Genomic DNA, 21,841 nt, shown 5'->3' with positions numbered 1-21,841 from the left:
TAGAAAATAAACATCTCCTCTATAAAAATCAACATGGTCATCGCAAACAGAGGTCCTGCGAAACCCAGTTCGTTCTGTTCCTCCATGAGATCCACAGCGCAGTGGGCAGCGACGCTCAGGTTTATGTCGTGTTCCTTGATTTCAGTAAGGCATTTGAAACGGTCCCACATTGCCGTTTAACGAAAAAAATACGAGCTGACGGAGTATCGGAGCAGACTTGCAATTGGATTCAAGATTTTCTGCAGATAGGACTCAACACGTCGCTCTTAACGGAACAAAATCGACACATGTAAAGGTAATATCCGGAGTGCCACAGGGAAGACGATAGGACCATTGCCGTTTACAACATGATTTAGCAGAAAGCGTCGGATGCTCTTTAAGGCTACTCGCAGATGATGCAGTTGTCTACACTAAAGCAGCTACGTCAGAAGATAGTAAGAATCTGCAGAACGACTTGCAGAGAACTGATGAATGGTGCAGGATCTGGCAGTTGACCCTGAACGTAAATAAGTGTAACATATTGCGCATACATAGGAAAAGAAATCCACTACTGTACAGCTGCACTATTGGTGACAAACAGCTGGAGACAGCGTCTCCCGTGAAATATCTAGGCGTAACTATCCAGAGCGACCTTAAGTGGAATGACTACATAAAACAGATAGTGGGAAAAGCTGATACCAGACTCAGATTCATCGGAAGAATCTTGAGGAAATGTAACTCATCCACGAAAGAGGTGGCTTATAAGGCGCTTGTTCGGCCGACTCTTGAGTATTGTTCAACTATCTGGAATCCCTATCAGGTAGGACTGAAGAGGAGATAGAGATGATCCAACGAAGAGCAGCGCGTTTCGTCACGGGATCGTTTCGCCGGCGAGAGAGCGTTACGAACATGCTAAACAAACTCCACTAGCAGACATTACAAGAGAGGCGTTGTGCGTCACGGAGAGATTTACTACTAAAATTTCGGGACAACACTATTCAGGAGGAGTCGGACAACATATTACTCCCCCCCCCTCCCCCCCCCCCCCCCCCATGCATCTCGCGTATTGACCACGAGGAGAAAATTCGCGAAATTAGAGCCAATACAGAGGCTTACCGACAATCATTCCTCCTACGCACTATTCGCGAGTGGAACAGGAATGGAGGAGTCAGATAGTAACCTCCGTCACACACCATTAGCTGACTTTCGAAGTACGATGTAGAAGTAGATGTGGATATAAACTTTGACTTCCACTCTTAATCAGCAACAGCAATGCGTATTGTTTCCTGGGCAGAGCTCTTCGTCGACTAACGCATGACTGCATTTGCTACAAGGAGAAACGGTGGTTGCCTGAAGTGTGTTGCCTTATTTCATCGTAAACGTCTAATCAGACTACTTCGTTCATCTGCTCGCAATTGAAAAATCGTGTATTTTGGTGCCCATTACAGAGGAATTGCACTAAAAAAATAGACTTATTCATTGCTCTTTTCCTTATACATGAAATCCAGCTCCATGCGACAGAAGTTGTAAAAGTTTCCACGGAGTTGGTACACGCTTATGCTATTCGATATACAGACAGATAGCTGCCTCACTACACATTCATCCAGATAATCCATATGACACGTACATTATGAATTTTTCATGACTTTTTATTATCTATCATTTCTGGATGGGTTGCCGAAATTCCATTTTTCACCACGTGGAAAAATCGAAGAGATTGACGCAGCAGCTAAGAAACTGGACTCATTTTCGGGAGTAGTGTTGTTCAATTCATAGTCCTCCACTCCAAATTTCGATTTCCGTGGTTTTGCTGAGCCATTTAAACTGACAGACGGAGTGATTCCTTTGGAAAGAGAGCCGCCAAATTCCTTCTCCAACTTCATCAAATCCTCGCTTGTGCTACTTTGCTAATGACCTCGTAGTCACTGGGCCGCAAAGGTCTATGGTACACTATATTCTCCTGTCGATTTCTGTATTTACCCTGGAAAAGAGCAGTACACAGTTCCCTGCACATGGATGCAGAGTACCTTATCACACGACTGGGTTTAACTCCGGCAACAAATGATACTGCACTTGCCTTTACTAACTTATACAGGGTGACAATTATTGAACTATATGAAAAAATGTAAAGTAGTTACAAATTACGGCGTGAACACACTTTATTCAACTTGTAAACGTCACTAAAGATATTTGGATTTAGTTTATGACATGTTCGATACGCCTAACCATCTATGGCGAAGATGTGGCGCAGACGAATAGCGAAATTCGCCCGCATCTCGTGGTCGTGCGGTAGCGTTCTCGCTTCCCACGCCCGGGTTCCCGGGTTCGATTCCCGGCGGGGTCAGGGATTTTCTCTGCCTCGTGATGGCTGGGTGTTGTGTGATGTCCTTAGGTTAGTTCGGTTTAAGTAGTTCTAAGTTCTAGGGGACTATTGACCATAGATGTTAAGTCCCATAGTGCTCAGAGCCCCCCCCCCCCCCCCCTTTTGAATAGCGAAATTCTGCATGGCCCGCTGAAGTGTCGGAAGAATGATGCTGTCGATGAGCTCCTAAATGGCTGTTCTCTGCTCAGAAGTTGTTTTGGGGTTAGCTCTAAGCATATTGTCTTTAATAAAGCCCCTCGAAAAGGGGTCGCATGTGTTCAGATCCGGAGAATATGGCGGACTATGCCAGAGAGCTCTGACTACCCCAGTGCCTGAATGCAGTCCCCAAAGTGCCCCTCCAGGACATCAAGCACTCTCCTGCTTCGATGGGTCAAGCTCCGTCTTCCATGAACCACATTTTGTGGAAATCAAGGTGGATTTGGATAATGGGGATGAAATCATCTTCGAAAACCTTCACGCACCGTTCAGTAGTCGCGTTATAAGGAATATCGCAACGATTATTCCGTGAGTGGACATTGCACACCACACAGTCACCCACTGGGGGTGAAGAAACCTCTCGATCGCGAAATGTTGGTTCTCAGTCCCCCAAATGCGCCAGTTTTGGTTAGTGAGGAACCCATACAAATAAAAGTGGGCTTCGTCGCTAAACCAAACCATGCATGCGCATACAAATAAAAATCATGCCCCGCTGCCAACCGTGCAGTTAGAACGTTGTAACGCAAACCGTTCAGAAGTTATGACGATTTTATTGCATGTAGCTCAATAATTGTCACCCTGTAGCTTGATCTGCTTGCCTCCGGAGCAGAACGAAGCACAGTGCAGCTCCCAGTGCCATCATTCACTTCTCTTCGTCGGGTTACTAATCATTCCTAGTACAGACATGCATTTTCTCCTTAGATCATACATTTAACGTCGGATGTATCATTCGTTGCATTGCGTGGGAGACTTACGTACATGCACTTCAGTTCATTGTTCACACAATGAAATAGTCACAAGTAAATCAACTAATCTGCTCTAAATATGCGACCAGAAATTTTTAGCGAATATTTCATTTCCAGGCAAAACTGAAGTATTCTAGTTACTGTAATGCAGGCTATTGTACAAAGCCACCTTGGGGTAGTTGCTAACGACGGAGTCGTTCCTTTCTTTTCATTTTGCATAATGCAGTACTACAAAATAATTTGCCCCTCTTCCGTTAACAGATGATCCTCGGTCGCTGGAGTAACGAAGTGTCCGAAGCGGCTGAAAAAAGACAAATATCATTTCCATTTTGAAGAAGGTTCGTCAACCCATTGAACTTATTATAGCCTTTTAGATATGGAATTATACAATATTGTGTGTCCTAGTTTGTTACCGCCTTTAACAGGAATGGCAACATTAGTCTCGCGAAACGCAGCTTACTCTGTTCGTCCATGAGCTCCAGAGGGTTGCAGATAGTGATAACCAGGTTCATACCGTGTTCGTTGACGTGTGGAAAGCATTTCATACTGTTCTGTACTATCGCCTAACGAACAGAATAAGAGTTCAGGGAATTTGCAGTTCACACGTCGCTGTTACAAGGAGGAAATAGTCGGATGTAAAATTGACTTCTGCGGTACCCCTTCAGAAGGTTCAAGCACTGTTCCTGTTCGCTGTATACACTGCTCGTAATGAAAATTGCAATACATGGAAGGATAGCAAATTTTACTTACTACACGTATACAGAATAGTAGGGAGAATACATTATTAAATCTTTAGGTGATTTTGGGATATACAGGCTGTGAAGTCTAGTACACTGAGCGGCCACCTATGGCTGCAACAATGGCCATAACCCAGCTTGACGTGTAATAGAACTGAGCTTGGCTGACAGGTTCATCAGTCGTGGCTGGCGAGTGGTGGTGTGCCACTCTCTCGGCGCCCATAACCGTATGTTTTCAATGAGTGAGAGACCCGGCGAAAGTGCAGGCCAGTCAAATTCCCTCTGTATCGAGGTATGTCAGGACAATAGAGGCAACATGTAGTCTTGCGTTATCTTGCTGAAAGATAACGTCACGGAGACATCGAAGATAAGGCAATCCACCACCGTAACACGGCGGAAATGTAATGGTTACTCTCCAAGTTACAATCTATCCGAACCGGAAGTGATCGTGTTGCGTACCCAATAACACCCGGGACTGTCTGACGATGACGAATCCAATCCAGTCGTGTAACTTTTGTTCTCCTCGAAGCCTCCACACATGGATACGACCATGTTGATGATGTACATGGAACCAGGACTCGTCCAAAAGACGACATTGGGTGCGGTCACTGCCAGTTGACACTCTACATAATAAACACTAACTTATTTATTATATATAAGTGAAAGCCACATTGAATGGTACTTAGAGGTAAGTCCCACTGCCGAAGAACTGCATCTTTCAGCACCAGATCTGCAGAAGACTTGCAAGGCAGATCGATGAATAATAAATAAATGAATGAATAAAATATAAATTAATAAAAAGTAGCCACCCAGACTGTCTTTCCCCTAATTACCCAACGGAGATCACGATCCTGAGATATGCCGTCAGTTATTGAACTGTCCTGACGATTGGGGGACTAAAGCACTAACAGACTGGCACGCTTTAAGTAATTCTGTTTATTGGACACGATTCAATGTAGTACAGTCTGAGGACGAAGTCCACACATGCATTAGAAGTGGAAATGTCCTTCTGAGACGATTCAAGACTACAACAGAAATGGCGATTACGTAGCCAGTACACACAGGGGCGAAGTCCTGGTCGTCGGTAGAGGCGACGAGCGGTGGAAGCGTGGCTTCCGGATCGGTGGTACCACAGCAGTTCCTGGTTGCCCGGTGACGGCGCCAGGCCACAATGTTGGTGGTGTGCAGCTGCTGCAGGCGTCGGGGTCCCTGGCGTAGTTTCACTGCTTGGCTGACGATACGTCTCGAAGCCGCAGTTGAACTGGCCGAAGAGGGCTCGGTGGTGACGTAAGTACACTACTGGCCATTAAAATTGCTACACGAAGAAGAAATGCAGATGATAAACGGGAATTCATTGGACAAATATATTATACTAGAACTGACATGTGATTACATTTTCACGCAATTTGGGTGCATAGATCCTGAGAAATCAGCACCCAGAACAACCACCTCTGGCAGTAGTAACGGCTAGATGCGCCTGGGCATAGAGTCAAACAGAGCTTTGATGGCGTGTACAGGTACAGCTGCCCATGCAGCTTCAACACGATACCACAGTTCATCAACAGTAGTGACTGGCGTATTGTGTCAAGCCAGTTGCTCGGCCACCATTGAGCAGACGTTTCTAGTTGGTGAGAGATCTGGAGAATGTGCTGGCCAGGGCAGCAGTTGAACATTTTCTGTATCCAGAAAGGCCCGTACAGGACCTGAAACATGCAGTCATGTATTATCCTGCAGAAATGATGCTGTAAAAAGAACCTGGATTCATCCGAAAAAATGACGTTTTGGCATTTGTGCACCCAGGTTCGTCGTTGAGTACACCATCGCAGGCGCTCCTGTCTGTGATGCAGCGTCAAGGGTAACCGCAGCCATGGCCTCCGAGTTGATAGTCCATGCTGCTGCAAATGTCGTCGAACTGAGCGTGCAGATGGTGGTTGTCTTGCAAACGTCCCCATCCGTTGACTCAGGGATCGAGACGTGGCTCCACGACCCGTTACAGCCATGCTGATAAGATGCCTGTCATCTCGACTGCTAGTGAAACGAGGCCGTTCGGATCCAGCACGGCGATCCGTATTACTCTCCTGAAACCCACCGATTCCATATTCTGCTAACAGTCATTGGATCTCGACCTATGAGAGCACCAATGTCGCGATACGATAAACCGCAATCGCGATAGGCTACAATCCGACCTTTATCAAAGTCGGAAACGTGATGGTACGCATTTCTCCTCCTTACACGAGGCATCACAACAACGTTTCGCCATGCAACGCCGGTCAACTGCTGTTTGTGTATGAGAAATCGGTTGGAAACTTTCCTCATGTCAGCACGTAGTAGGTGTCGCCACCGGCGCCAACCTTGTGTGAATGCTCTGAAAAGCTAATAATTTGCATATCACAGCATCTTCATCCTGTCGGTTAAATTTCGCGTCTATAGCACGTCATCTTCGTGGTGTAGCAATTTTAATAGCCAGTAGTGTACTTGTTGAGAGGAAAACAGGCACGCCGTCCCTTGGAAAGGTAACCACGCAAGTGAGGTCGCGATTAGTCCGTGAAGCATATCCAAGAAACACGGTGGCCGAATATGCAGGGGCTTAGTCCTGCATATACTACAGTTAGGAAAGGCAAGTTAGTGTTCGATAACAATTTCGGCGTTCACGGCTCGTGGTCTTGCGGTAGCGATTTTGCTTCCCCCGCACGGGGTCCTGGGTTCGATTCCTGGCGGGGTCAGGGATTTTTTTCTGCTTCGAGATGACTGGGTGTTGTGTGTATTTCTTCATCAGATCATCCTCATTCACTCGCAAGTTGCCGTAGTGGCGTTAAAGAACTTGTGGAGTGGCGGCCGAACCGCCCCTGAGGGGTCTCCCGGCCACCAATGCCATACGCTCATTATTATTATTACACTTTCGGCGAGTAATTTCTCTAAACAATAGTAACGATATAACAGGTAGACTTAACGTTCACAATGATCGAAAGTGGAGTAACTACATAAAATTAGTTGCATGAAAAGCAGACACTTGATTGAATTTAAGTAGAAGACACCTGTGGAAATGTAGTTCACCCACGATGGTTTCGAAACTTTCGCCCGACTGATTGTTGAGATTTGCTCGTCAGTCTGGGCTCTTACGTGGCAGAATTAGTAGGGAAGATAGAGAGGATCAAAAGAAAAACTGTGCGTTGCGTCGCGAGTTCGCTAAGTAGAGTGACACAGTCAGGGACATGCCTATCAAACTCTAGTGGCAGATGCTACAAGAATGGCTTGGCTCTGAGCACTATGGGACTTAACATCTGTGGTCATCAGTCCCCTAGAACTTAGAACTACTTAAACCTAACTAACCTAAGGACATCACACACATCCATGCCCGAGGCAGGATTCGAACCTGCGACCGTAGTAGTCGCGCGGTTCCGGACTGAGCGCCTGAACCGCTAGACCACCGCGGCCGGCTACAAGAATGGCGTTATGTATCACATGGACTACTAGCGTTAACTTTCCGAGATCAGACGTTTCAGGAAGAGTAAGGAAGATATTGCTTCATTCTACGCATATCTTCTGAAATGATCATGACGGTAACGTAGAGAATTTCAGGGTCATACGGAGACAGCCATTCTTAGCGCGCACGATTCACGATTTGGTTAAAGGGGAGCGCTTCCTGCGTGCGCTTTAGAGTAACAGCATGAAACGGGGAGGCAACAACCTGTTGCTCTAGCCCTGGCTACATGCCAGCTGATCAATTCATTATGTCGACGGGCTCATCTCCTGCCGCTCGCACTCTGCACTGATTTTCTCACAAGGAACCCCCTGAATGGGGGGTCGCCAAAGGCCAATAATGCTTACCTCATTTGATACCCCACTTATTGTCTGTCATGCAACCACAATACTGGCTGCTAGTAGCAACAGGGGGCGGGATTGAGGGTATCCACTGGTGAGCACAGCATCACGTTACAGAATGTAGCTGAAATGCTTAACTGGCGAGTTACTCACAACAGTGCTGCTGGTGATAATACAAATAAGAACAAAGACAACGTTAAATAAACCACACATTGCATTATACCTACAACAACAGTTGCTGAACTTGATATTTCCTCATAAATAAACCCAAGAAATTTCACAGAGTGAGAAAGAAGTGACACATGAAATAATAGCGTTTCTGCAAGAAGAGCCAGCGGAATGTGTGATATCGTTCACGCCCGACTGTACGCACAACGTACACGAGTAGTACAATTATGACGATACCTGCTTAACAAGTGGAAGTGATACTGAACAGGTGTCTCGCCACATATTTCAACATCCTTGTCGAATAGGGAGCCACAAATCCCGTCTCCAATGCAACGTAGTAAAGGATAATCGTTATCTAAGGAGCGGGTACTAATCATAATTGTGTCCATCGAAGTTCATCTGCAGCATAGTAAAAAAAAAAAAAAAGAGTTATGAACTGATTTCGAATAAGTCTGAAGCAACATGACCATGTAGTCCATAAGGAAAATCTACGCAAATTCAAGAGAGAACAAGGCGCACTTGTTACAAAAACTGGTGTCTGCGCGTTCCAAGGATGATCGATTTACCGAATGTGCATGATAGTGGCCTCCTACGTTATGTACATAAAATTGTGCACGACATATACTACAGTGATTTCAAGGGAATAGTTTCATAACTTAAAACATTGCTACGGAGCTGGAAGATATAAGATAGCGAATTTCCAAACAAAGCGTCAACTTGACGATGCACAGCAAACTGTAGAATCGGCCCGAAAATTTGTGTGAGATAGAGAAACTTATCGCATCGTTCAGTAAGGAATCTGTTTTCACCTCCGACCTGTCGGGATTTCAGGAGGAAACGTATACGAAAGGAGCCCTGGAAAGTAGAGGTACCAAGAAAATTGTATCCAGATCAACTAACATCGATGACTTAACGCATTCGTATACAACTATGCCGACTGTTAATATGAATGGTAAATTGGCTGAAATGTTACTTACTGTACTGCGATAAGCTGGAGGTGCTCTGCCCCCTACAATTCTTATTCGTATCCGTGGTCTTGCAATGGCAGTAGGGAATATTTACGTCACAGCAACCAAGAGTAGGTAAATGAAAGAAAGAGACTACAACTACGGCATGAGCACCGCTTTCGGCCAAAACTTGGTCAAAATAACTTGTTTTTGCATGATTTTTCGTCTGCATATAAAAATAATACCCACTTAGAGCAAACAATCTCTCCTGAAAAGTGTGCGACATTGCAGCTCATACCATTTGGACCCACTGGACAAATTCAGCCTCTAGATGTTTGTTTTTATCCGTACCTTTGAAACATATTATCACACTATCTTCAGCTACACCATAAAGGATAGCGTTTCACGGTAAGCTTCACGAGATACTGTTCGTCATTCCGTTGCATGAAATCACATTCCATCAGTTCCCTTCAGCCCGTCACACCAATATGATTCTATAGGCATTGTTTGAGAGTGGGTACCTAGATGAACGTCCTGCGTGGATTGTAGTTCCCAAGCAGTTCGCCTTCGATCTTGATGGTGCGTACATTTGTGATCGCTGTTGCACGCCATTTTTCATTCAGTGTTCATGGTGCAAGTTAATGGTTTGTTTTGGACATTTTTCGAATGTCGACGATGTCTATTTTGTGAAGTGTAATACATACACTATGTGATCGAAAGTATCTGGAGACTTGGCTGGAAATGACTTATAAGTTCGTAGCGCCCTCCATCGATAATGCTGGAATTCAATATGGTGTTGGCCCATACGTTCAATTATGTGCTGGGAGGTTTCTTTGGGAATGGCACCCTATTCTTCACGAAACGCTGCACTGAGGAGAGGTATCGATGTTGGTCGTTGAGGACTGGCACAAAGTCGGCGTTCCAAAAAATCCCACAGGTGTTCTATAGGATTCACGTCAGGACTCTGTGCAGGTCAGTCTATTACTGGGATGCTATTGTCGTGTAACCACTCCACCATAGGCAGTGCATTATGAACAGGTGCTTGATCGTGTTGAAAGATGCAATCGCTATCCCCGAATTGCTCTTCAACAGTGGGAAGCAAGAAGGTGTTTAAAACATCAATGTTGGCCAATGCTGTGATAGTGCCACTCAAAACAACAAGGCGTGCAACCCCTTTCCATGAAAAACACGACCACACCATAACACCGCCGCCTCCGAAATTTACTTTTGGCACTACACACGCTGGCAAATGACGTTCACCGGGCATTCGCCATACTCACACCCTGCAATCGGATCGCCACATTGTGTACTGTGATTCATCACTCCACCCAACGTTTTCCCACTGTTCAATTGTCCAATTTTTATGCTCCCAACACCAAGCGAGGCCTCGTTTGGCATCTACCGGCGTAATGTGTGGCTTATGAGCAGCCGCTCGAGCATGAAATCCAAATTTCCTCACCTCCCGCCTAACTGTCATAGTACTAGCAGTGGATCCTGCTGCAGTTTGGAATTCCTGTGTGATGGTCTGGTTAGTGGCATAGCATGCAACAACTCAATAGATTAACATCCCTCAGTCAAGTGTTCGCGACATTCTCCAGAATTTTTAGAAGGAGAGGAAAGTGTATAATCTCGCCGGCACACCTTGAATCCGAAACATAAACAAGGCGGTGTGAAGGCCTATTGTGACATGAGTGAAACACTGACGACAAAAGCGACTTTCAAACCAAGGTGACGTGCGATTCGAATAGCATCCCAAAGAAGGACTTTTCTGACAGTTTCACAGGGTAATATGGAATTTCTGTAAGTTGTCTCAAGGGAGGGAGATAATGTAGAACATCCGAAGAATGAAAATCAACATCTTAATTTTTTTCTATTTTTTGTTGATCCAGTCTCGAAACTTTTTGACAGACGGTGTAGAGTTGCTGGAGTCCACACAGTTGCGAAACCGGGTGCTGCAAATTCATACATCCGCCACCTTCTGCTGTGCTGGTCACGGGTACCATGGGGATGCAGAGCCGAGCACACCTTGTAGTGTTCCCAAGAGCGAGAGTTCTGTTTACTGAGCTTGGTAGTGGGGCTGCCATGATGTGCGATGTATGATTTCAGGGAGCAGGCACAGCGGAGCAACCATCTGCAGCACCTCTACGGGCCGGCCAGCATGTGACACGAAGAACATTTCTTGCTACCAGGAGACGCAGAATTGCAGCGCCCTTGGCAGTCAGATTTCCATTGTGTCTACAGTAGTGTGACGGTCCACGTATGATTGCAGGGAATACGCAAACCTGAGCAACCAGTTGCAGCAAGTGTACACATCGGCCAGCATGTGCTACAACGGCCGCTGCTACGTGGGGGACGAGCAGCTGGAGAGAGCCATGCAAAATTCTCGGCAGCCGGAGTTCCTGGAATGGGCGTGGGTGTCGTGGCGAGACACAGTGGGCCGCCCATCCAGGTCAATCTTCAGGAAGCTCGTCATTCTCATGAACACTGCCGCCAAGCGCAGACGTGAGTAACCTCTTGTATATTTCAGTGACATCTGTATGCTTCATTACGTTACTACATTAGTGAAATTCGATTGATACCGATTTGACAGCTGATATCCATGCAAAAGTCTACAGAGTATTTTCTAATACACCGAAAATTTCAGTCGTACGGGGAACTTTGACTGTTTAGGCGTCTGTCAGGGGCAGTGAGAACGTAAATCAGGCGTGATGCGGGAGGTGGAATGATTGTCGTGCAGATAATGTCAATTAGGGGTGAGTACAGTGGGAGGGTGGTGAGAGGCAGGGAGAGGAACTGGTAATGTGTGCCTTGTGACTCCGAGAGAGGCAGCGGTTTGCCAGATAGGAATGTGGGAGGGAGGGTTAGTAGGTATATGGGTTAGACATTTAGTGCACAAATGTAAGGGCCAGTGGGGAGCGGCGCACGCTGGAGGCGACATGACATCGTGAGCTGGGAGGGGATGACAGAACGGAAATAGGGCAAACTATTAGGTGGAGGGTGTGGGGACAATGTGTTCCTTTAGACTGAGGGAAGGATTATTATGGGAGTTGAGACCGTGTTGTAAGAATGAAACCCAACTGCGTAGTTCAGAGAAGCTGGTAATGGTGGGAAGGATCCAGATGGTCCAGGTTGTGAGGCAGTCATTGAAGCTGAACTTGTGCTCAGCTGTATGCTGTGCCACTCCGAGGTCAATTTTGTTGTAAGCCACAATTTGGCAATGGCCTTTCATGCTGGTGGACAGTTGGTTGGGTGTCATACAGACATAAAAAGCTGTGCAGTGTTTGCAGCATACTTGGTATATGACACGGGTGCTTTCACAGATGGCGCAGCCTCTGATGGGTTAGGGTAAGTCTTTGACAGGACTGGAGTAGAAAATACTGGGTGGGTGTATTTGTTAGATCTTGCACCTTGATATGCTACAGGGATCATTTCAGGACAGGATGAGAAATAATCAAAGCCCTGGTAAATGATGTGGTTCAGCTGAATCAGTCCAGGGTGATATTGCTGACCTTGGGGTTGATGGGAGACCTCGGGATGTGCATGATATGGCATGGGAAATTCGTTTGTGGACTAGGTTTGGAGGTATTGCCCATCTGTGAAAGTCTTCTTGAGTCCGTCAGCACACTAGACAAGGGAGTTCTCATCACTGCGGATGTGTCGCCTGCGAGTTGTATGGGAGGAATTTTTTTAAAACTTCCTGGCAGATTAATATTGTGTGCCAGACCGAGACTCGAACTCGGGACCTTTGCCTTTCGCTGGCAAGTGTTCTATCAACTGAGCTACCCAAGCACGACCCACGACCCGTTCTCACAATTCTACTTCCGCCAGTACCTCGTCTCCAACCTTCCTAACTTCACAGAAGTTCTCCTGTGAAAGTTTCATTCAGTTTTTTTTTTAATTGAAAGGGATGGCAGCTGTCAAAATGCCAGTACTGTAGATGGTTTGTGGGTTTAATGTAGTAAGAGATGTGGAAGAAGCCGTCAGAGAGGTGGAGTACAACATCCAGGAAAATGTCACATAGAGTAGAGGAGGACCAAGTAACGTGGATGGAAAAGGTGTTGAGATTGTGAAAGAAAGTTGATAGGCTGTCTTGGCCCTGAGTGGAGATCATGAAGATATCATCAATAAACCTGAATCAGACTAGGTGTTGTGAGTTTTGGGAGGGTGGGAAGGTTTCCTCTACATCGTCTATAATCAATTTGCCATAGGAGGGTGCCTAGAGGGCGCTGATGGCTGTTCCATTGACTTGTTTGTATACCTTCCCTTCAAAGGAAAGGTAGTTGTGAGTGATGATATAGTTGGTAAGGGGTATGAGAAACGAGGTGCTAAGATTAGAGTCTTAAGGAAGTTAGGAGAGGTAGTTTTCGGCAGCGGCAAGCCCATGGACATGAGGGATTTTGGTGTATAGGGAAGTGGCATCGTCAGTAATGAGTAGGAATCCAGGAGGTAAGTGGATATCGATGATAGGAAGTTCGAGAAGGAAGTAGTTGGTGTCTTTGATGTGAGCTCTTAGGTTTCGGACTGTTGATTGGACATGTTGGTCAAGAGGAGGGAAATTCTTTCAGTGGGTGCACAATAACTAGCTTCAGTGAGGTATCCAGGATTGTTAGGTTTTTGGATTTTCAGGAGCCTGTAGAAGGTTAGTGTGCAGGGTGTTCTTGGGGCAAGGGGAGAGAGAAAGTCAGGTGAGAGGTTTTGGGAAAGATTTAAGAATTTCAGTAGGAACTGGAGTTTATGTTGAATTTCGCGAATGGGATTAGTTGGACAGAGCTTGTTGGTGAAGGACTCAGACAGCTGGCAGAAAGCTTCCATTAATGCAACTCATCACAACAGTGGTGAAACCTTTGTCTGCAGGTAGGATGATTAGGTCAGGATCAGTTTCCAGATCGTTTATGGCTGTTCTTTCTTCTGTGGAAAAATTCGTCTATTTGGGAAGGGACCTGGGGAAGGATGTTGATGCTAAGTTGGAAGTAAGAAATTCCTGGAAGGTGACAAGAGGTAGTTGTAGGGAGGGGAGTGGGGAAGGGTCATGGCAGGATGGTTGTATGAACTGCTAGAGGCAGAAGACAGTGTTGGGATTCGACTGACTTTGGTTCAAGAGACTGGAGGCAAAAAATTGTTTCCATTATCCAAAGGCCTGCCATAGAGACATGTTTAATCACGTTGGACTTTTCAGAGACCTACTCTCCTTCCTCTTTATCCTACAGTGCTGGCACTTCTTTGGAACCAGTTACTGCAAGTTAAGCCAACTTATCCCAACTTTCAGCACTTTCTCTCCCAGTTCATACCACAATCCAACTGTGACCCTATTCTCCTCCCACCTACTCGCCCCATGATCGCCTACCATGAGTTCCTTACCTCCAAACTGGCATCACTATCCATTCTCAGGTCCTTTCCCAAGAATACTAACCTTACAGCAGAAGAAAGGACAGCCATACACAATGTGAAAACTGATAGTGACCTGATCATCCTTCCTGCAGACAAGGTCTCCACAATAGTCATGATGAGTTGCAGTGACTGTCTGACAGAAGGACTCTGCAAATGTCTGTCTCCTCCATCTAAAAGGTCTGCCAGAGTGATCCCATACCAACTGTCCAACATAAACTCCAATCCCAAATCCATAGGACCTTCTCTCCCACTTCACCTGGACAGTACTCCAAACACTCACCTTCTACGTGCTCCCCAAAATCCATGAACCCAACAATTCTGGACACCCCTCTGCACGTTGTTGTCATGTTCCAGCTGAAAGATTTTCCATTCTTCTTGATCAACATCCCAACGAGTTGCCCAAAACCCATTCCCCCAGGTAAAAGATGCTAACCACTTCCTTCCCCAACTTTCTACCATCCACACCCGTTTACCTCCTGGATACCTACTCCTCACTGTTGATGCCTCATCCCTATATACCAACATCCCTAATGCCCATGTCCTTGCCACTCTTAGACACTACCTCTCCCAATATACTTCAGTCTCCATATCCGCCATCTCATTCCTCATACACCTTACCAACTGCATCCTGACCATATTAAACCTGCTGACCACTAACGTTACTTGCATTTTATAGCTAGCATACCTCCCATACAAAAAAATCGCTCCTATACACTGTAGTCAACCATGGAATATGTATCTGCACTGATGAGAACTTCCTTGCCCAGGATGCTGTAGGTCTCATGAAGGCTTTCACAGACAGGTAATACTTCCAAACTTAATACACAAACAGATTTCGTGTGCCATATCATCATACACCCCCAATCCTCCTACCGCACTCAAGAATCAGCTAAAAAGGTGTGCCCCACTTGTCACCCAGTATCACCTAGGAATGAAACAACTAAACCATATTCTTCACCAGAGCACTGATTTTAACTCATCCTGCCGTGAAATGAGAGACGTCATGCCCATATCCATCTCACCCTTATAAATTAGTTTTCTGTGGACTACCAGGTCTACACATCTTAGTCCATCCCTATGCCACTCCCTCTCACAATGTACCCAGCACCTCCTACTCCACTCCTGTTACAGGCTTTTCCTACCACAACAGAGGCGGGGCCAACTGTGAAAGCAGCCATGTAATATATCAACTCTGCTATAACACTGGAGAGCTTTTTATGTCTACATGTCAACCTCCAGGATGAATGGTCACTTCAAAACTGCCCATAATTGCCCTGGACTCAGTCTCAGCTAACTCACTGTTACAGCGCTCCACTCAACAGGTTTCACTTCCTCCATCCTATCGTTCCCTTCCAACTGCAATCTGCAGGTCGTCTGCAGTGATTGCCGCTTCCCATCGGCCCCTACAATCGTGCATTGCTTGCCTAGACCATATACCTACCTCCCCTCCTCCCTGTCTTCTTAGCCAGCAAATCCAAAGCCTCCCTCCGAGACACTAGCCAGCCACTCCCAGTCTCTCTCCCTGCCTCTCCCCTTCCTCCCCCTGTACCCACCCCTAGCTGTCATTTTGTTTTTAGTAAGGAACTTGAAAAATTAATAAAGGCAGCTTATTTATGTCACACACTTGATGTTTTTACAAAAAAATGAGGCTACATACGAATTTTCAGCTTTCTGAGTCTAATATTTAGTGGCTTCAATTTTTCGTAACAATGCCTATTTTAATCAAAATATTGCTGTGATCAAGCTAGACTTGTAACTTCTAATAAATACACATATTTGCATATTATGGACAATTCTTAGCTTTATAATTTTATTACTGAGCGCCACTTATTTTTTCTTAAGATTGTATATTTTGCCTAACATATTCATTTGATCATTCTGAAACTTTACTGTTGACATTAAAATACTCAAGCATAAACTGACGAACTATGGAAAAGTTATATTAATTTCACCCCTGAATTATGGTGCAATCCTTTATATGTTAAGCACAGGCGTGTTATGATGGACGTCGCGCTGGTAGTAGTTAACTGGGGTAAGCCCCGGCACAGTCACTCGTCCCTGTATCCCTTACAATGATACAGCGCTTGATTCGCCTCATGGTAATCTTCTTCTTCTCCGAAAAACCTGTTCAGAAACTTATCACGTGTTCCCATGAACACAACAGTCAGCTTAATAAGGAACAGAAACCGGCGTCTTTAAAACAATTTTGTAGTACTGCGATTCATTATGGGCACAAAAAGTGGCAGAACTTTCAGCCACGGACAGTAATGTACTGGCCACACCTTCGATGAAAAAAATCCATCGCTGGTTCAAATGTTGACTGGCGAAGTGAACTGCAAGCAAGCACAGTACGTTCCTGCTTGGTCATTCATGATAGACTTTTTTATGTATCATCAAAGAGAAATGTCCAGAGATGTTGAGTCAGGAGACCGAGTACGCCAGCCCACTGTTTCTCCACGAACATTACATCTGACAGGATACCTTCGGTGCAGAAAACGACGAGCACGCAAGGCATTCTGTGCTGAACATCCATCGCACACAACGGCACTTTATCCAGAAGGCGAGGAAGAACTTGTGTGAGAAAACTGGCATATGCCCTGCTGTTTCGGTTAGCAATAATGAAATAAGGGCCAATAACTGTAGTAATAAGCATCCCACACCAGACCTTAACTCTCCACTGACGATGATGTTCTATACGTCTAAGCAACCATGGGTTTTCGTTGGCTCAATAATGCATGATCTTCCCTTTGGTTATGAAGGAGAGTTCATCACTAAAAAGAATGTTGGAGACGAAGTTGTGGCTGGACAGCATTTGCTGCTATTCCCACTGATTCATTTGTACATTATTCAGGAAATCATCACGATGCAGTTAGTGGTGTAAACGTACATTATAAGGATGGAACTGGTGACGTGTTAGGGATGTGGTGTGTACAGGTTTTAGGAATACCAATCGTCTGTTCAAGCTGTATAGAGGCCTCATGAGGATTCATTGCAACAGAAGTGACAGCATTAACTTTTGCGGCTTCACCTGTGCAAGTTCAATGCCGATAACGATGCCTTGGGTCGAAACTTCCCGTTTCTTTCAGCGTCATAACAAGGCGAGAAAACTTATGGGGGAAAGGTGTTTACTTGTTAGTGTGCTCTGTAGAATTTCTCTGCCAGAGTAGCTTTACGCCTAGTTTCTGTCACAGTAAAAGGAAAGCAATGATGAAGTATTTAATCAAGGAGTGTCTTTTCAATACACAACTAATCTTTTAAAAATGCCTCAGTACAGCACTACATTTGCCCGTATTGTAATTAAGGAAACATTATTCCAGTTACTGTTCTGCCAACGTACTTTTTCAGATATTGGTGGCATTTAACCTCCTCTTCGATGGCGCACATTGTTCCCAAACGAATCTCCAGCTGAAGACCCTCGACGGAATGACGGTTGTGTTACGTTTTGAACAACGTCATGTTTGCATAATTGGTACACTGTGATACGTTTCTGAACAGGTCTTGAGGAGAGGAAGTGGACTGCCGAATAAAAGAATATGAGGGCGTGCTGAAAAGTAATGCCTCTGAAGTTTTAATGTGAAAACTTGTGAAGCTCTTCAAATATATCAAACGTTATTAGCAGTCTACGTCTTCATTCCTCATGTCTACATAATGACAGCTGTCTGCCGCTGAAGGGTTCCGCATTGCAGCATGTAACGTGGCGGTGTGTAACCTAAATATGTCAACCCGATCCGATTTTAATTTGTTTCCAACCTCGAAAGAACATTTTCGAAGGCTTCACTGTGACAGAAGCGGTGCACGCAGGGGTGAGGCTGAGGCTCCCTCAACGATGTCAGACATTCTGCAGTAACGGAACGAATAAACTGATCTGTTGTTGGAGGAAATGTGTTCGTCACCAGGGTGATTACGTTGAGAAAGAAATATGTGGACATGAAGAATAAAGATGTACAATCTTAACAAAAATTTTTATTTAGGTAGCTGTAAGAGTTTTCACATAAGAAATTCGGAGGTATTACATTTTAGCAAGCACTCGATACGGTAGTATTTAATATAGCACTCCGTCTTCAGGCCGCGAGTGGCCTACCGGGACCATCCGACCGCCGTGTCATCCTCAGAGGAGGATGCGGATAGGAGGGGCGTTGGGTTAGCACACCGCTCTTCAGGCCGCGAGTGGCCTACCGGGACCATCCGACCGCCGTGTCATCCTCAGGGGAGGATGCGGATAGGAGGGGCGTTGGGTTAGCACACCGCTCTCCCGGCCGTTATGGTGGCATTCTTGAACGAAGCCGCTACTATTCGGTCGAGTAGCTCCTCCATTGGCATCACGAGGCTGAGTGCACCCCGAGAAATGGCAACAGCGCATGGCGGCCTGAATGGTCACCCATCCAAGTGCCGACCACGCCCGACAGCGCTTAACTTCGGTTATCTCACGGGAACCGGTGTATCCACTGCGGCAAGGTCGTTGTGTATTTAATATAGACTAATGCTATTTATATATTCGTAACCAACAAAGCTACAAGAAAGAAGATCATACTGGTTAAAGCCCTCCTGATAGCTAAAAACCATTTGACTGATACATTTCTATTGGTTTACCCTGGATAAAAAGTTGCTTGATGTCGTCAGGATCAATGGTACATACTGTATAAGATTTTGTTGTCTGTAACAGTGATTCGAATTAATTCTCTTTCCTCGAGTCTCCTGCTCGTCAAAAAGGCGCGACGTTTCTGTGAGTGTGACTCTCAGCATTATCGAGACGGTTTCCTTGTAATCTTCGCATAGACAGCACCGGCGAGAGGCTTCTTAATTTACACTTAAAAAAAAAAAAACAAAGAAAAGCGACACACCATGAAGAATTGTCCGAATAAGGCGAAAATCGGCAGATGTGGTGTATGTAAAGACAAGCAAACGATTAAAGTTTCAGAAAAATCTGATGATTTATTCGGGAGAAAGAGCTTCACAAATTGAGCAAGTCAGTAATGCGTTGGTACAAAAAAATGGTTCAAATGGCTCTGAGCACTATGGCACTTAACATCTGAGGTCATCAGTCCTCTAGAGCTTAGAACTACTTAAACCTAACTAACCTAAGGACATCACACACCTCCATGCCCGAGTCAGGATTCGAACCTGTAGGTCCTAAAACCGCTCGGCCGCGCCTTGGTACAACTCTGGCCCTAATGCAAGCAGTTATTCGACTTATCAATGATCGATACAGTTTCTGGATGTCATCCTAAGGTATATCGTGCCGAATTCTGTCCTACTGGCGCGTCAGTTGGTCAAAATCCCGTGATGGTTAAGGGACCCTGCCCTTATGTTCTCAATTGAGAAGAGATCTGGCGACCTAGCTGGCCAAGGTAGGATTAGGCAAACACGAGGGCACGCAGTAGAAATTCTCACCGTTTGCAGACGAGCATTACCTTGCTGAAATGTAAGCCCAAGATGGCTTGCCATGAGGAACCGCAAAACGGGGCGTAGAATATCGTCGATTTAACACTGTGCTGTAAGGGCGCCGCGGATGACGTTCAATGGGGTCCTGCTATGAAAAGAAATGGCACCGGTGATCATCACTCCTGGTCGTCGAACAGTGCGGTGGGTGACAGTACGGTTGATATTCCACAGCCGTCCGGGGCGTCTCCAGGCATGTCTCCGTTATGAAATACATTGAATGGAGTAGAATTGTCTCCAGTAATGAGTCTCGCCTCTAACTGAGCCCCGATGACCACTCCCCTTTGTTTTGCCAAAACTGTTGACGAGTGTGTGCGTTAGGCTCTACTTGACCGTCGTTAGCTCGGTAACTTCGCTTTTTAGGCTTCAGCTGCCGCTACAACGCCACACTGCATATGATTGTCATAGAGGTTACAACTTACTGATACCAATGTATTAGCATGTGTCCGAGTCACTGTTTATCAGACTGACCCAAGAATACGATCGCTAATATTAATCAAAGAAAGTCTGTCTTTTTTTCTTTTTTAACTAGCTTTTGCAAATAAGACCCAGTCGCTTTACATAACTGCAGCTGATCAGTGTATGTTTCTAGCGTTTGCTGTTCCTGCAGTCGTAGTAAATGCTGTAACGTGTATAAGATCCAGTCGCTCTGAGCAATCGTTAATAACGACCTATTCAAAAACTAAACTTTCAAGTAATGTTTGAGTCTTATACATGACTCAGAGCCAAGAGTCCCCTCGAACTTCATTCGTCTCTTAGGTTTTATGTGTCAGTGTGAATAATTCAACATGTCGCAGGGACACTTTAGATACATATTTTCGCTCTGTTTTAAAACAGAAGATGTTACGTACGTTGGATGTTTATGGCTATAGAAAAGCACGTATCATATTTTTAAAAGTAAAAAGAATCAAGTGAAATGATGCAATCATTGGCCGGCAAACGTTGAAACGTGGCAAAGTGCTGTGCACGAATGGCCACGCTTCCCGTAAGCAATAGTTTTAACAAATTCATTCGATAGCTGCACTACTGGCCATTAAAATTGCTACACCAAGAAGAAATGCAGGTGATAAACGGGTATTCATTGGACAAATATATTATACTTGAACTCACATGTGATTATATTTTCACGCAATTTGGGTGCATAGATTCTGAGAAATCAGTACCCAGAACAACCACCTCTGGCCGTAATAACGACCTTGATACGCCTCGGCGTTGAGTCAAACAGAGCTTGGATGCCGTGTACAGGTACAGCTGCCCATGCAACTTCAACACGATTCACAGTTCATTAAGAGTAGTGACTGGCGTGTTATGACGAGCCAGTTGCTCGGCCACCATTGACCAGACGTCCTGTTTCCAGAAAGGCCCGTACAGGACCTGTAACATGCGGTCGTGCATTATCCTGCTGAAGTGTAGGGTTTCGCAGGGATAGAATGAAGGGTAGAGCCACGGGTCATAACACATCTGAAATGTAACGTCCACTGTTCAAAGTGCCGTCAATGCGAACAAGAGGTGACCGAGACGTGTAACCAATGGTACCCCATACCATCACGCCGGGTGATACGCCAGTATGGCGATGACGAATACACGCTTCCAATGTGCGTTCACCACCATGTCACCAAACACGGAAGCGACCATCATGATGCTGTAAACATAACCTGGATTCATCCGAAAAAATGACGTTTTGCCATTTGTAGTTGAGTACACCATCGCAGGCGCTCCTGTCTGTGATGCAGCGTCAAGGGTAACCGCAGCCATGGTCTCCGAGCTGATAGTCCATGCTGCTGCAGACGTCGTCGAATGTTCGTGAAAATGGTTGTTGTCTTGCAAACGTCCCCATATGTTGACCCAGGGATCGAGACATGACTCCACGATCCGTTACAGCCACGCGGATAAGATGCCTGTCATATCGACTGCTAGTGATACGCGGCCGTTGGGAATCAGCACGGCGTTCCTTATTACCCTCCTGAACCCACCGATTCCATATTCTGCTAACAGTCATTGGATCTCGACCAACGCGAGCAGTAATGTCGCGATACG

The 21,841-nt window shown here is 45.6% G+C and overlaps 1 protein-coding gene across 1 annotated transcript in view; it reads left to right on the top strand.

The window, feature by feature from the left end:
• The window catches only part of LOC124556619 (angiotensin-converting enzyme-like), a 178,641-nt gene that overhangs the window by 5,031 nt on the left and 151,769 nt on the right, over positions 1-21,841 (top strand). Inside the window, exon 2 of the mRNA XM_047130586.1 lies at positions 11,247-11,479. Within this exon, the coding sequence (XP_046986542.1) occupies positions 11,247-11,479 (233 nt within the window). The remainder of the gene's footprint in view (positions 1-11,246; positions 11,480-21,841) is intronic.

Source organism: Schistocerca americana, chromosome X (genome assembly GCF_021461395.2).
Source record: "Schistocerca americana isolate TAMUIC-IGC-003095 chromosome X, iqSchAmer2.1, whole genome shotgun sequence".
Lineage (NCBI taxonomy): Eukaryota > Metazoa > Arthropoda > Insecta > Orthoptera > Acrididae > Schistocerca > Schistocerca americana.
Note: the sequence above shows the minus strand (reverse complement) of the source record. Positions and strands in the feature narration are given on the sequence as shown.